Here is a 17,601-nt window from a genome sequence, read left to right as displayed (position 1 = left end):
ATTAGACCCAGCAGCTCTGTTCTAGTTTCTTATCACAAAAAAGTTGCATTATTCCTTAAACTATACTTTACTTTGGGACAATGCTCTACCTTATTAAGCAGTCTTGATTTTTTAGTGATGAACAGTCCCACATAGCAATCAACATTTTTACTGTTTTGCAGGTTTTTATCCTATGGAGTTTTGTAGATTGAATGATACATATAAGTTCATGCAATAGGAAATTTAAGATGATCTAATTTAATTCTCTCATAAAACCATCAGGTAACAGTATCTCTACGAAGATAATTTGGAAAATGAAGAAGGATGGTCTTGCAGTGAAGGACAGATCCATTTCCAGTTCTGTCTCATGTGACCTGGACTCAAATGACATCCAGCTTCCGGTTTCCTTAATTTCTCTGTGGTAGTAGGAAGTTAAGATTTGTAAGGACAGGAGACTTCTGAACAAAAATGCTAATGTGCTAATTTATAGGTCTGGTTTATTTTTTTTATATACTCGTAACTATCTGCAGGTGGGCAATCAAGTTTCAAATATGAACACAGAAAAATACTGAGAAGAAAGGCAGAGTTAAGATTGTGCAGCAATTATAACAAGCAAAAGAATCCTAATATACATTTATCCTAAATGTTTGGTCTTCAAACACAAGTTGTACAAAACATATATTCTTTTAGCCTGTTAAAATTTTTTTGTTGGCAGAACACAATCTTCAATTCAAAAGACACTCAACTATGGGTAAACTGGGTTACATCTTGTTTGAATGAACACCATTTGGCTGCAGTTAGGTCTTTCCTCTTGCTCATACAATGCCAGTCATATATGGTAAATCAAAATTGAAAGTAAAATGGGTTTTAAGCCTTAGAAAAACTATATGGTGATGGCTTTATCACAGTAAGTATTTACATTTAGCATTAAATACACAGAACAAATGTATTTTCATGAAAAAGACATCTCTGAACAACTCTGTCATATATGCTACAAACATATATTAAACTGTACACAGGGTATGGATGTACATGTACACATATGAATGCAGTGCACAAGCTAACAGAGCTTACAGGCTACGCTAGTATAAAATATAAAGTTACCAGCAATTTTCATACCAGAGACAACACATACATAACATAAGAATAAACAGAGTAACCACTGTGAAAGCAAAATTATGCTGAAGGAATATAATTTGGCTGATAATTGCAGTTTATAACAACTGCAGAATAGTAAGTTGTTTGGTTGTTATGAAAAGATTTTTTGTTCCTTAAAAAACCAGTTTATCACTTTTGCCTACAAATTAACGTAGTCTACACATGCAAGAATGACCAAACCTGTTGGCAATATCTATTACAGTCAGAGCATGAGCAGTCTTTGTATTGAAGTTAACAGACTGGGAGCTATTTAAAAAATAATTCTTCCTCATACAAAGTCTCATGTCACTCCAATTTAGCTGGCATGCAGCAACAGGACAACTCACAGAACCATCTCTGGCTGACAAAGCTGTCCAAGCTAAGGTGACCTCCTAAAGCCGGGAATGCTGTTAAGTATTATTGAGGAATACCAGGTGAGCAGGTTTCTGTGGAGCTGGCATTCAGCAGTGGCTCACAAGCTCAGACACATGAAAGCCTGTTGCACACAGGCAGACACACCAACAGTACCTCCCTCTGCATCCCAGAGAGTTCCCTCACACCCACTCAGGTATATGGCATGTTCACCATTCCAGCACATGCAGGGTTAGTCCTACGCACACAATCTCATGCAACTCTGTTCCTTTACTTTCATTCCATTTTCCTATTTTTTTCCTATGCTGCCTGTTCCTACAATTTTTTCCCCACTATCTTTTCCCCACAGTATTAATGTACAAAACCACTTTTTGCTGAAAAGTCATTGCTGTTAAGTACTGAAAAAATGCTGAATATGCTTCAGTGGTTCGTTATTCCTCCATCACTTCTGCACTAACCCTGAGCCTAGGAATTAACTATCAATCTTATCAGCAGGTCTGAACATCTAACAGCCACTTATCTCACGTGTCAGATATTACTGTTGAACTTACTAAGGTTTTCTACCAACAATAGCAAAAAAAATCAGGTCAGAGTTCTTGTCAGTAATTTTTGCATTCACTGTTTCAAAAGACTTTTACAAAATACATATATTAGTATTTTATTTAAACAGAATCAGCAAGCAATTGAACCACTGCACAAATAGCAATGACTATAGCAACACTCCTGCATAATACTGTTAATTGCATTAATCTAATAATATCAAAGCCCATCCTCTGTGGGGTTTTGCTTAATGGGGCTAAGGGGCAGATTTTGTCCATCTGTTCTTCCATTGCCCTTGTTGCAATTCCTTCTCCTTTTCTTCATCCTCAATACGAAATTTCACTTCCTCTCTTTTCCCTTTATTTTTTATTCCTACTTTTTCTACATCTTCCTCTTGTCAGTGCAGGTTCCACCTACATTGCCAGTTTCTTTCAACTTCAGTCCCAGGTACCATCAAACTCTGCATCTTCTCCATTTGCACATGGAAATGTATGATTTCACTTACCTTTCAATATGGAGTGTACATTGTTCTGCCCCCTCCTCCAGTGCACACATGACATGTAAAATGTTTTTCACTTTAACAGGTACCATGTGAGAATTATTATGTTTTATCTTTCAATAAAAGGCCTAAATGCTGGATAGGCGTGTGTATTTACACATACACATGATGGAACAGTTCACTTGGCTATTAAAGTGAAAATAAGAATTGGCATTTCCATTAAAAACTGATCCTTTTAGTAACTTAGAACTAGACTGGATTTATTTCAGTGCAAATAATTCTTGCAGAAAAGGTTTTGTAGAAAGTATTTTTTACTCTTTCCTCAATATGGGTATGCATACGATCATCACCTAAAAGGCCCACTTTTATTTCGCTTCCAAGCGTATAATACTCAAATATGTGTAAAGATTAGCAAACTACATGCATTGCTATGCTGAAAAGAGTGAAAAATTCAAAATAGGAAACAGAAAGAACGCTTCCCAAAAGTCATCCAATCGATCTCCTTTCAGGTTTTCAAACATATTTAATTATCAAAGCATAAACAGTTCTTGACTGTTTCAGAGAGCTCTTTGTATAGACAAATATAACAATCCTTTCCAGTTCCAGAATTGGCTTGAGAAGAAAAGGAAAAAAGAAGTTATAGGATACTTCTTGCATATTATATGATTTTAACTGATTTTTAGATTAATTTTCAAGTAGAAGGACACTGCCACCCTGAAAGCCCACCTAAGAAACCAGAGCTGACTCACATTTTTTGGGTATTCAAGAAAACAGAATATTTTTCCTTGATTCTCCCTATTAAAAACAAAGGTATGTATCAAGGTTTTTTCCTCACTGCAAAACATGGGATTTGTGGAGTGAGTTGACTGAACAGAGCAGACCAACATCCACAGCTACACACCAGGTGTCAAGAAAGCTTCCTAGTGCAACTCCCAGTCCTGTCAGGAAAGGGACATCTCTCAGCAGCTCTCCTGAAGTCAATAGGTTTTCATCTTTTTTGAAAGCCGTAAGAATAGCAACTGGCAAAGTGCCCTTTTTCTCCAAACTGCTAAGGAAATTCAGGTCACATGACTGGATGGAATCCACTGCAATAGCAAGCAGCTTCTCAATATACAGCAAGTTCAGGATGATCTGCAGAACATGTTTTCCCACATAATTACCCTTCCAAACACTGGAAAACCCTATATTAAGATGAAGGATTAAAAAGAAGTCTGAAGAAGTCAAGGATTATCAATTTCCCACCTTCACACCTGGGCTAAAAAAAAATAAAACTGAACCCAGCAGTTCTTTCCCATTTCCTGTTCTCTATGTCACCTTCCTTACAATGTTTCTGGTACTGTCAGAATGCTGGTTGTTCAGCTGAGCAATGCATAATTTTCCAGCATGTCCCAATTTTGGCAAGATGATTGCTGTGCACAAATACAGACATGGCCTCCATATCTCACAACTTCACTGCTATGCTTGGTAAAACAAAAAAACTGATTAACTTTAGAAAGATCACAGAGGTGCAGAGCTTCCCAGAAGAATCTTCTTGAAAATCCAAGCAAGTGGAAGGTTTTCCTGAGAGCAACTTGAGCAACATCCTAGTCACAACAGTTTTTCTACAGCTGAATTCTGGTCTTTAAAATGTCTTCTCTATGAAGGATCTGAATTCCCTCCCAGCACTAAAAACATGTTTAGTCTTTGAACGAAGGGATAAATCTCTACTCAGAACAGCATTTCCCCTGTTCCCATGAAAATCTGGCAGATACAGCAGCAGACTGTCTTAAGAAAAAGGAAGAGAGAGAATGATAAACCTACATTACTCTGCAGTCTTTCCTCCTTCAAAAGGCACCATTGCCTTCTAGATGGTATTTACCTGGAACTTGCCTTGTTCAAAGAAATTCCACAAGAGAACAGTAATAGGCATACTGCTTGGCCCTCATGCTCTGTCATGTTTTAAAAGAAAGGGGGAGAGGAACTCTTCTCCCTGTTTAAGCTAGTTAAGGGAGTCAGTGGAAAAAGCAGAGACAACAGCAGACATTGTACTCTGGGTCTTCTTTAGGCTGTAATTTTGGCAATTCCCAATCAAGTTCAGGCTACCTATTTGGAAGGATGAGATGCATCTTGTAAAACCTTTCACTTGAAGGTCACTAGAAAGATGCAGTCCATTACAAAAGGATTCATGCAGTGTTGCTGCAGCAGCTGATTTACCTCTTCAAAAGCACCAGTGCCACCTTAATTGAAGGCTCTTGTTGAGTGTATTATCCAGAGTCAAGAACAGTGGGCAGAGAGAAATAGCTATACCCTGGGATCAGACACTTTTCCAAAACTGGGGCAGAGCAACTTGACCTAGAACCTAGAAAAACAACAGATTTACTTCAAGCTGGAGGAGCTCCTCTTGTTTCTAAGATCTATGTAAACAGAAAAGCTATAGTGCAATTGTAATGTCTGTTACTGTAATTACAAAGCTAATCAAGGGCTTTGGAGTTAACAATAGCATTAGGGCACACAACCAAAGAGTGAAATGGAATGAAAGATAGAAAACGCAGATTATTAGAAAAATAACAGTTACTGTCAAGCTTCAGAACACAACAACCATAGCAAGAAGTTAGGAAAATTGCAACAGAAACCTTGGTGAGGAGTTTTAAAGTTAAAAGCATTTAGTTTGGCACTTAGTGCGCCAGCATCCACTGTTTGCCATAGTACCCATACTTTTTCTTTCATTGTTAGATAATGAAAGGTGATTGAAAATGTTAGACCGCTTTCTGAATACTTCTAGTTGAACTCACAATCATGTTTGTATTTAAGATTTAGATCCTACTGAAGTGTGATAGTTTCTTACATTGCTGACTTTGTTATGAGTCTGCACAACTGAAAGAAATAACAGGTCAAGTAAAACATGCAATAATACTTAACCCAGATGTCGATGTAAATTCCAGTGAAGAGAAAATATTTGTTTCAATGTATGAGCTTTCTTAGAGGTTGTTTTTCTTAAATTGTGCAACTACTGTATTTAAAAACAGACACTATTAAGGATGAGTTTGTTTAAAAAACATTAAGAAATGATTCTGTGAATGTGTATCAGCGAAACAAATGTTCTGACTTTTAAAAAATTCTACTGCTTCATGGGACACAAAAAATTACCAACTATATGGGCAAGAGAAGGGGAGACTATCAGACCTTTTATCTTACTCTCAATATAAATTTCACTGTGTTGGTGCAGTCCAAATTATATAAACTGTTCAGCCAATTCTGTACTTTTTCAACACGAAAAGAATATTCTTCAACCTTTGAAATATAAGAATATTCTTCAACCTTTGAAATACTACATATCAAAATATTAATTGGGCTCAATACTTCAAAAACAAAGTCAGAGGGCTGGGAAAGTTTCTAGCTACTTTTAAAGCTTTTAATGACATTATTTATATTTATTTTCCTATTGATAAAATGGGATCAAGAAGCTGTAGTGCCCAGGAGAAATGCGTCCTATAGTTGAAACAAACTGCTATTTTATAAGGTTAGAGATATGGAGTATTATTTCTATTCCAGGTTAACAGACTTACATGATTTTCTGTTGGAAATTTTCAGTGGCTGAACCTGCACTTCTGGTCTTCTTAGTGCAAATCTCCTATAAAATGGGAGGTGGTGGGGAAAAGACACAAACTCCTCAGTTTTCACTGCAAATTTGCGACTAATAAACACTTAATATCATGAGACTATTGCAAAATACCCAAAAGATTTTATAAGAAATTAACTTAAAACAATGCAATCCATTCACAATCTAAAAAAATTAAATCTTGCCTGAAATTTTTGTAAGCTCTCCAAAACCTGCTGCAGTTCTTATTCCTGCATAGTACATCAGTGTGGATGCAGATACTGATGTGCTATTTTCCATATGTTTTTTCTTTCAATCTGGATCAGCGTTATCCTATCAGTTTTTGTCATTATCAATTCTAGCCAGAGAAATAAGGAAATCCAGAGTATTTCAGCAACATGTTTCCAAGTTCACTTGTCCTGCTGCAAATGCACATTTATTGTACCCATGTAATCTACGAGCATTACACATGCCAACTACGCTAACCTAACAACTCAGCAATAAGACTATTATTCTCTTACTTCAAAAAATAATGAAATTATGCTTCTCAGTAGCTCACCTCTCCTGGAAATGCTTTGAAGGGATCAAGCCTGCTCTGGGATTGGCATCACCTTCATGTTTGGCTTGCCACCAGGTTGCATCATCCTGGCTCATGATCTGAAGGATATCTCCTTTTCTGAAAGCAAGTCCAGCTTCTTTACAAGGAATTGCTTTATCTTCATTAGGATCATAGTCAAATAAGGCTCTGATAAACATCTGAAACAAAGAGTGTTTTATCTTTAGAATCAAAATATTAAATGCAATCCAAAGGTACATCCCTTTTCTGTTTCTACAGTTCAAAACCACTGAACTAAATAATGTAAACATTTACTGCTGCAAAACATTCTTATTGATGTCTAGCATTGGAAGTTCATACGGGAATGTTCAACTCATTGCTTCTGCAACTGCAGCCTCAATGGATTTAAAGGCTCTGTGACTCAGGGCAAGCAGGACTTTGCAGGTGCATAGTGTGCCCATATGAGGAACAGAGAAGATTCTGTTGAACCAAGATGCTATCAAGTGTCTTCTACCTAGTGAACAATGGCAGGAGTACTTGGAACCAAGCCAGGTCCTTGCAAAAGGTGTAAGACTACCTGTCAAGTACACAGCTGAGAGTTCAGGCTTAAAAACCATGTTACACCCAATCATAAATTCAGCACCTGTGTATTGACGCGTACAGTGTACTATAAATTGGCATGTTGCAAAAATTGAGTCCACAGGCATAAATCACAATCTTGGTTCTGTCATCCAAGCAAAAAATACATATCATCCTCAGCATAACAGTTACTGTGATGGCTTCTGAAATAGTCTTGCTTACCTTGCCTTCCTTCATTGGCATTTCTTCCTTCACACTGGGTATAATTTTAAATGTAATGGCTCCTTGAGACTGAGCCTGGTGAACATTTGAAAAGAAAATGCACTGAGAATTAAGCTATACATTTCAAAGAAATCTTAGAAGATGAAAAAATTCAAATGAATTAAAAAAAATATAATGAGGCTATCCTCTACCAAGCATGATCTCTGGAGTTTGACACCTTCACCTAACCAAACTTTGTACTACAAAAATTAAAATACCCACTTGAAATGCTTGGGTTTATTTGCTTCTCTGGTGGGGCAGATGGACCGTTAAAAACTGGGACCTGCATGGTTCAGAGGTCCCACTTCTGTACTGAAGGCAGAAGAAAATGCTACAGCTAAAATATATGCATATTAGAAGCAACTGCTGGACTCCTGGCACAGTTTGGACATCCCTGGAAAAATCGAACTAACATTTCATTTTTCAAAAAAAAAAAAAAAAATTACAGAAAAATTCAAACAGGCTTGTGCCATATTTATCATATAGAGCTATTGGGGGGGATTTATTCTCTTGGCAACTTTGAGAAACTAGAAAAGAAAAACATATTTGAATAGACTACATGTACTAAATGGAAAAAAAGCCCTCCACTATAAATCTTAAACAAGTTAGCCATCATCAACCACCTCATCCATTCATCTTTCCTTATATCCCACTTAAAGTGTGTCTGGCTGCATTTTACTTATTAACCACAATATATTCCCACTGCCTCAGTGACATTTTGCTATTGAAGGAAGTGCTAATCAGTTGGAGGCTCTGCTACTATTGCATGCAGCCGACAAGTTTCATAAAACGAGCAGAGTGCTACAGACAGCCAACGATTTAAGCAAAATGGAAACAGGCCTGTCCACTACCAAGTGAGACATTCTTCTGCTGGCATGTCTGCAATCCAAGGCTCACTGTTTGACAGGCAGCAGCCAAGGTCTTATTTCACCCGCCGTAGGGCTGGAATCCATAGTTTTGTTACTTTAGAAACAAGCTCTAACTAGCTTTTGATGTTTATACTGTACCTCAGAAAGGTAAATGGGGAAATTGTTCACACCTTTCCAGTGGTATTTTGTTTCTAGACATTTTAAAATATTAATTTTTGAAGGAAGCTATGGTTCTGTAGGGAACGTGAACCCATAAAGCAAGAATGAATATCAGCAGGCTAGCACTTGAAATGAATCATCTCGGTTACTGAACTAAAACTGTGAGACAGCTACTCAATTCAGAAGGACAGCAAGGTATTTATGTATATAGAAATGCCTACAGCAAGAATAACAGAGCTGTCATGAACCTCATCAATTTCTTTGATGTAAAAATATTAAATATTTCTGAGAAAGTCTAAATTAGCTAATTTCCAAGTGTTTCAATAATGAGAAATCAGGCTGGTTTTAGAGACTTCAGTTTAGAAGAGCACAGACAGAATAATATCTATGGCTATATACTGTAAATCAGTGTCATATAAAGTCTTCATATACCAGTCTATCTAGTACTTGTATTATTAATTAATTGTCACATGGAGTGACAATGAGTTATTAATGAGTTATTAATGAATACATTTAAAATAGATTAAACTCAACAGATCATGGTGGGCCTTAAATCTGTAGATTATAAACTGAAGTCTGCAACATTCTCCAATATATTTATGGCAATATTACTGTCTTTAACTCTTTACAAGTAATCTATAATTGCATATATATGTAATGCATGGAAAATCACTCTAAGAGAAATGACAGGTTTGTAAATCGTGGCACTGGAAGAAAAGACATAGTAGAATATATTTTTTCTCTAAGAAATACAGTAGAAATCATAAATCTAATTACTTTTTCTTGACTCTTCTAAATTAATTTTAAAATGCTTGGTATTTACCAAAATGTGTATTATTTCTTCAGGCTTTTTATCATCTACAGGAATCCCATTGACTTCCCTCAGTTCATCACCAACATGAATAAGCCCTACAGAAGAAAAAGAGAAGTTGTGAAGCTGTAGCTATGTATTACACATAAACTGCCATTACCATTCAGCTTGTTTCTCCCTTGTTCATACACTTTAAGCTCCAACTTTCATACACTTTAAGCTCTAACTTAAAACCAGGAATATATGGTGAACGTAACAGCTACTGTCCTCTCAGACAAATTTGATAAGGTGGTTGGTTAACTCATCTCCCTGTCTTCCTCCTAAAATTAGTACCACCTTCTCTACAACTTCTCCAGACTTTCATGCAGCTGTTTGAAAAATATCTGTGCCAATTCTTTTTCTACTCATACTACTTTCTTAATGCTAGACAGCTGCAAGTAGTGCAAAGATCACTTAGGCTGGGAGTGCTAATTTGTGGCACAAATGCTTGCTAATCTATCTATCTATCTAATCTATCTATCTATCTAATCTATCTATCTATCGATGTATGTGTATCTAGATTTACTCCATGACTGCATCTAACAGTGAAACACAGCTGTCCTAGATTTTCTTCAGAGAAAAAGACACCTTAGTGTATGATTCAGGACTTCTTGATTAAGTTTTTGCAGACACTGAGCATCCCAAACTGAACTATGGTGGTCAAGGATGTGCTGTTATTTTGAAAACTACCAGCTGAAACTCCAAATGGATATTCTAATATAAAATAATGTCAGCACCACGAGTTCCTCCATCAGCAAGTTGGCATATCCCATCATGGTGTGTGATTCTTGGGGTGTCTGGCACAGGGACAGGAGTAGGACTTGATGATCCTACTGGGTCCCTTCCAACTCAGCATATTCTATGATTTATAAGTGGATGTCATCAATTGGAAACAAACCACAATATATATATAAAAATCCCTCTGTATCCACTAACTCAAAGATACCTTGCTGCAACTGAATTAGGGAAAAAAATCAGCATACTTTCAGCAGTATTGAATTATCACTTTGGAGAACTGTCCAGAGCCCAAATACTTCTGCTTGTGATGTATTTAATTTCTACAAAATATGCCATTTGATCTCATCTTGTTCTGAGTTCTAGAACTTGAATGGCTAGTGCCAAACCAGCAACACCTTACCACTTCTATCTGCAGCTCCTCCACGCATTATCCTGGCCACCACAATTGCACCAGTATGTTCATCCTTTTTAATAGTAGCTCCCTTCAGTAAAAAAAAAAGAAAAAAGAAAGTTATTTGGTTAATCTCAGCATAATTTTAATACACTACACTAAAAAACATTTGCTATGTAAAATGGCAAAAAGCTGACATTGTGTTAATACGTGATTAAACCAGGAATGATACTTGCTTATGAAAAGAATATACAAAATATGTTGCTCTATTTCTGTCCTCTTAAAATTTGTCTTCTTTTTCAATCAGAAGTAACTCATGCATTCTGTGAGTACACAGGTTTAAAGAAAAAAGGACAATGATGGAAAAAGTTTGCTTTTCAATTTAATGGTAACTGCAGCATACCTTATATGAGTCTGCTGCTAAAATTTAACTAAACTACTGCTGCAAACTGATAAATTGTTGTTCCCACATGAAAATAGGCCATACAACATACTACAGGTACAGAAGGTATATCACTGTTCATAATTGTTACACTTCATGCTCAGAACTGGCTGTGCACCCACTGATCATCCTTTTGCTTTACAGTGTTATCAATAAACAAATACAAATTTGAGAAATGTCCTTGAGTGTTGGGGCTCACATGGAATACTCACAGGACAGAAATACAGAAGAAGGGAACATTTCCTGAGTTAGTCATGGCTGTTTACATACATTATGCATAGACAGCGCAGGGCACTGAGGTAAAATGACATTGTGTCGTTAAACTTCCAATGCACAGCTGTCTAGACGAGAAAAATGCCTTTGTAACAAGAACTGGGAGGGTGCACTGAAAAGGGGCACAAGCTGATTGGGAAGCAGCAGGTAGCAGCAGTGCCAAGTGAGAAGGGACACAGAGGCATGGAGCTGCTGCCTCAGCTGCAGTGCCAGTCCTTTCAGGCAGAACTGGGAGAGTGAGGGAGGAAATGCTGGCCCTGTTCTGGGAGACAGAATTCACAGAACAACACAGGGGAATTTTAACTAGGTAAGTCATACTGCATAATCACCTCCAAAAAGGTTACTTGATTCAGTATTTTCAAAAAACAACAGAAAAAAACAGCATGCCTTGTCCATCAGGTTTTTAACTGCACATGATTACTTTCCCATATGAATCTAATTAGTTACCTGCAATAGCTCTAACTTTGTTAATCAACAGAGATATTAAGGACTCTGTCAGGCAAGTCAACTTTCTGAAAATTTCCGTATTTGCAATTAGTGAATGAACAGTACTACTTCACCTCTGAGTGCTACGTGCACTCTGCCATCACTGGTTAAAATTTCCTTCCATCAGAGAAGTGTTGTGCTTGGAGTAAGGTACAGAAATACTTTTTAAGGAAGTTCCTTGAGTAATTTAATGGCTTTTATAGCTACCTTCCTATATGTGTTTAGATTAAACATGAACATCATATTTATCACTACTTCAATTTTTAAGTGTTTCATGAACATAAAGCTGAAAATTATACAAATAACGGAGCTGAGGTTTTTCTACAGTTAGCAATTTCACTGACTGTAAATAAACTTGTTTCCCTTTACCTCTAAGATTGAAATACAGCACAAGTCATGAAGACAAAAAATGGGAGATTGATTTACATTTTTTGCATGCAAGTTGCATTTACAGCAAATAGAAAAAAATTAAAAACAGTCACCATTCACTTTGACTGAAACTTCAACAGCAGCCAGCACACCACAGCAAAACTGATGTGCTATGTTTGTGCATTTCATTTTACATCCTAAATTTATTAGTCTGAAATTCTATCTATAAGCAAAGTAATTCTGCAATTTGCCAGCCTTATTCTTATGTATTGTTTATTATGTAATTATATCAGCATGCACTTGTTTTCATAACAGTTTCAAATTAGTCTGAGAGTTTCAAAAATATAGATTTAGCTGCAGTTAATCTCACTTTAAGAACTCATTACTAGACTTCCGTGCAAAAAGAATTGCATATCATTAGGAATCTATTAAACAGCCTTAAGCCCCCTAGCTTATATCTCAATATTAAGTTCTGACCTTGCAGCAACAGCTACTAATTTAAAGTTTATTATTAATACCTGGAATGTTTTACCTGTTTTAAAGTAAAAAGGATTTTTTGGTTTTTTTTTTTTCTGAATATATCCATCAAAAAGAAAAAAAAGCAAGATTAGGATGCTAGAGGCATAAATACAGGACATTTCCACTACACTGTCCATAGAGAACAGGCTCTCCTAATTAATCAAGGAAAGAGCCTTCATGAGAAAGGCTTTATGCCTTTTACCTAGAAGTCAACACAATGAAATGCCACCAAATGCAAATGGCAAGCAATGACTGACAGCCCTCCCCTGTGATCACCCACTATCCCAGCCCCACGCTGATACCTGGAAAGCGGTACTTCACTTCGCCAGGCTTTTTAGACAGATCCTAGAAAAAAACCTGTGTGCAATCAAAGACCACACTATTGACCCAAACAGCATCTGGAAGTAACAATAAGGTTCTTGTCCAAGTGGAACAGTCACTTCATGCTGTATGTGATTATCACTACTGGCACAAAATTAATTCTCCTAGCACAGATTAACTGATCTGAAAGATGGCCCCATGCAGATAACAGGTAAATTGAAATTTTCAAACAAAGGACAGAAGTTCAAAATGACAGGAAAATTATTTAACCCAAGTTTGCTCACTGTCAGGAGCTGCTCTGTGGCAGACCCAAAGTAAATGGGCAGGCCCATGAAAAACACTATTTGAGTTTATGTATTTGTACCTTTAGTACACAAATTAAGAAGAGGGTTCTATAAATTCTACTTTATTCCCAATTTAGAACTCTTAAATCATCAAACACAAGTGGATTTCTTTTTGAAAACCTGAGGAGTTGATTTTCTGAAAAAGCAGCTTCTCTTGTCCTGCTGCCAGCCCTGCTTAAACTGTGAGGCATATATAATCTGGCAAGAAATTCTCCTTATAAGATGTTCAGCTCCAGTACTTTGTTACATGTGCAGTGCAGCTCCTCATTTAGAGCTTTAAAAATGGAAGAAGGTTAGACTGGACCTTGAAACCTGGAAAATATTTTTGGTGTTGTGAGCCAAAAGTGTAAGTTACCCTAAATGAGACATATACAGATGTAAGAGCATAGCTCAGTTTAAAATACTTTTAAAGGGAAAAATAAGGAGTTTGGGAGCCATATGGTGATCAGACTGAGAAAATGCTTAAAGGTATACCATACAAAAGCACTAAAAATAATACAAGCTCCTGCAGCAAGGCTCTTTCACTGTTTTTTAGTTGCTTTTTTTTCCCCTCCATTTTTAATGTAGTACCACTCAGTGATAAGCATTGCTCAGGGTTTCACAGATGTGAGCTTTATTAGTTCATCCATTTATCTGCTGGTTCCAGAATATAAACATTTTAAGTCTTTATTTTTAAAGACAGAAAAACTACCCTGTAAAATATATTACTAATAAGAGAATTTGAAACATCAGTAATATTTTTGCATACCCCTCTGTTAAACAAAAGCACATAAAGATGATAAATGCAAATAAGTACTTCAATAAGCCTTATGTTAATTCATTCTCTATTGAAAGTACAAATACAAGTATCAGTTACCTACCTTACAGTGAGGAGTTATTTAAAAGTTGATATGCACTTTTATGTAGACTATGTAGACTAAAGCTAGCCCTACGTCCAAATTAATCCCACCAAAAAACCAGCTAGGTTCATCCACTAACGTGAACTGAGCTACAGGGACTAAGAGTGTGAGGTAAGTGAAAGCTGTAGCATCTGCATGGACAGAACATACAAATGACTCCTTTAAATCACCAAAATTCATTTCAACAAAGTTCAGCTATGGAAATAAGGTACATAGTTCAAGTTACATGTCCAGGCTACTTCTGTAGCTCTGGAGAATGAATCGTCCTTTCATTAAGTCAGGAATCTTAAATAGATGGCATGGGCCAATCTCTGGAGCTGCCTATTTTTCTCTTGACTCTAGACACGGCATGGCATAGACGTCAGTTTTCAAATAGCCAGACTTATGTGAAATGAATCTTTGTGACAAAGAAGCCACCATCTTAATGTGAAGAAGCATTGTATTCAGAGTAACAGCTGTAACAAACCTGGAGTATTACATTTGGAAGCTGGAAGTAGTAGGAAGCCAGGTACTGAACTCCTGGTAGTATGGTTATTCATCCCGGATATCAGAAATGCTAACTAGGAACAGGGCTGTGGCTGAAAAAGCCTTGGAGAGGCAGGCATAAGTAAAAGCTCTCCAAGCTCTCTGATAAAAAGCCCAATTACAGACAAGTGAATTTTGGATTCTCTCTGAAAAGAGATGTTTCTACTTCTCTTTATCTAAGGTTCAGAGATGTTCCAAATTCCTTTGTTAAAATAAAACATCCTAACACAATTTCACCTCACTTGAGGGAGATGCTGCTGGAATGGCATGTGCTAACAGAGCCTTAAAAAACTGCCAAACCCAATACTGTGGAAGGATTAATAAAAAGTTTAAAACACCTCTCTCAAAAAACTGGGGGAAAGTTCAGCACTGACTTCTGAATTGATGAAATCTGGCAAACAGAAGGCCCTCCTACAAACCATGTGTTTCCCTCTCTTTTGAAATGATTACTCCTGGGAGCTCAGGCTTCATTAATATATTATTAACCCCTGCTTAGAACACTGGTGAGGTGCTTAACTCAGAGAAAAGCATGAACAGGAGCACAAGAGGAAATGTGGAGCAGTTTTATATAAAAATGGTCACTAGGTATATTCCAAAGAAGTTAAGAGAGTGCCTAATTGCTTCACAGTGAGCACTGTTGAAAGTCATCCAAAGGAAATGCAATTCAGAATGTCCAGGGTGTGCAACTGATGTAAAGTTCATGGCTTTGCAGGAAAACAATCTCTACTGCTTGGGTACAAATAGAATATGAGACTGTGTCTGGAGTGGAAGAAAAGTCTAAAGAGCTCAGTATCTTCAAGTCAAGAAACCAGACAATCTCTATCCCAGTAAAAATATTGTGTAGTACCTCCAATCCCAAGCTCAGTTGCTTCCAGAAGTAGGATCCTGATACAATGTTGCAAGTGCAAGCCAGACTTTTTGACTGGAGAATAGCAAATCGATTAACAGAACAAGTAGAGACTCTTTGATCTCTACTAAGAATATCCAAGACTTCAGAGCAAGCTCTGAAGGAAAATCCATTGAAAAGACATACAAATAAATAGTAAATGAAATTATAATTAGTTTAGTAAACATAGATCATGGTCTAGCTTCCTTTAGTAAAATAACTTTGGGAAGCATAAACACAGTAGAGCTAATATACATAGTATAAGCCTGTCTTTAGTTATTCTGCCATGCTATATTTCATTAAGACCTTATCTGAATTACAATCCATGTTTCTTCTCACCCCCACCTAAGGGGAAAAAAATCTAGAGAAGACAAAGACACAAATAATAGGTTTGTTATGTATTGTGGTGATGGTGTCACAGTAAGTCGCTGTAAATCTGACACAAAGAAATTAATGTTTGACATGAACATGAATAATGCTAAAATGGATTGAACATGCATTATGGAAGAGGAGGAGGACACTATATTCTTTGAACTCTTCCTGGAGAACAAGTAACAGGACTCACCATAAGCTCTTCTCTAACAAAAATAAAACATCAAGATAGGCTCAGGATCTGGAAAGATCACAAATAATTTTCCCACACAGATAAAGCACAACCTTAGAAATGCCAGAGATTCCACATGTGTGGTTAGTCTGCCCCAGTACTGGACTTCCTAACTAATGGAATACTTCTGTCAATTCTTAGTCTAAACCTCCCAGGGCTGCACCTTGTCACCGCTGCCCCATGTTTTAGCATCTTTCACTGCTGAGGAGTTTGAGTTTATTGTCCTTGTGAGCTCCCCACTCTCAAGTACTTGTATGCTGCAATTAGCTCCCACCCTTTGCCTCCTCTTAATAAAAGGTCTACAACAGATTCCATTGTAAGGCTGTTTTCACTTTGGTAAATAAACAAAGCAGTCTTGAACTACAGAAATTAGTTTGCTCATATGTTTTGTATTTTCCATGGCTGCTGTCATGTCTAGTACAAGATCTAAAACCCCCTCTCTGTTACCTCTGTAGCACAAGAGTTGTGCCAAGTGTGGATTTAAGAGATTGTACAGGTTTTGGCTGGGATAGGGTTAATTTCCTTCATGGTAGCTTCTAGGGTGCTTGGTTTTATATTTGTGATGAAAACAGTGTTGATAACACAGGGATAATTTAACTGTTGCTGAGCAGTGCTTACACACTGTCAAGGCTTTTCTGCTCCTCACCCCACCAGTGAGGAGGCTGGGGGTGCACAAGGAACTGGGAGAGGACACAACTGGACAGCTGACCCCACCTGACCAGAGGGATATCCTACACCACATGCTGTCATGCTCTGCAATAAAACCAGGGGAAGAAAAAGGAAGGGGGGATGTGTGGAGTGATGGTTTTTGTCTACCCAAGAAACAATTACAAGTGATAGAGCCCTGCTGTTCTGGGGATGGCTGAACACCTGCCTGCCCAGGGGAAGTGGTGAACGAATTCCTTATTTTGCTTTGCTTGCACATGGAGCTTTTGCTTTACCTATTGAACTGTCTATCTCAACCCACGAGTTTTCTCATGTTCATCCCTCCAGTTCTCTCCCCCATCCCACTGGGGAAAATGAGTGAGTGGCTGTGTGGGGCTGCGCTGCTGTCTGGGCTTAAATAGACACACAGGTATCTGGAACAGCTCAGTGTCCCACTGGAGTGAGGAGGCAAGAGTGGAATTTGACAAACAGCTCAAGGATAACGTTTGGCTTAAGCAACTGGTTTTGTCCCTTTAAGAGAGCTTAAAATCTCAAAAGCCAATATACAATGTATATATTTCTTAGAAGTTTTCAGAAAATATCTGAGTTATGTTTTAAGTTACTATTATCCAATCCATTTTGAGATACTATTAACTTACGGTATTTAACTCCTAAGTCTTAGTAACAAATCATGTTTGTAACATGAAACTATGTAAGTTAAGATTTTATTAAGCTTTTTCTGACAAATTAAAAAAAGGTGTTTCAATTAACACTAAAAAGA

General features: G+C 37.2%; 1 protein-coding gene across 7 annotated transcripts in view; it reads right to left on the bottom strand.

Annotated features, from left to right (window-relative positions):
• MPP7 (membrane palmitoylated protein 7) overlaps positions 1-17,601 on the bottom strand; it is a 158,145-nt gene that overhangs the window by 27,362 nt on the left and 113,182 nt on the right. For all 7 annotated transcript variants that reach the window (XM_039572031.1, XM_039572026.1, XM_039572052.1 and 4 more), the window contains 5 exons: positions 10,517-10,598; positions 9,352-9,437; positions 7,462-7,536; positions 6,664-6,860; positions 6,073-6,137 (listed from right to left, as the gene is read on the bottom strand). In XM_039572031.1, the coding sequence (XP_039427965.1) occupies positions 6,073-6,137; positions 6,664-6,860; positions 7,462-7,536; positions 9,352-9,437; positions 10,517-10,598 (505 nt within the window). The remainder of the gene's footprint in view (positions 1-6,072; positions 6,138-6,663; positions 6,861-7,461; positions 7,537-9,351; positions 9,438-10,516; positions 10,599-17,601) is intronic.

The sequence above is a fragment of the Corvus cornix genome, chromosome 2 (genome assembly GCF_000738735.6).
Source record: "Corvus cornix cornix isolate S_Up_H32 chromosome 2, ASM73873v5, whole genome shotgun sequence".
Lineage (NCBI taxonomy): Eukaryota > Metazoa > Chordata > Aves > Passeriformes > Corvidae > Corvus > Corvus cornix.
The sequence above is the reverse complement of the archived record's forward strand: the minus strand, read 5'-3'. Positions and strand labels throughout refer to the sequence as shown.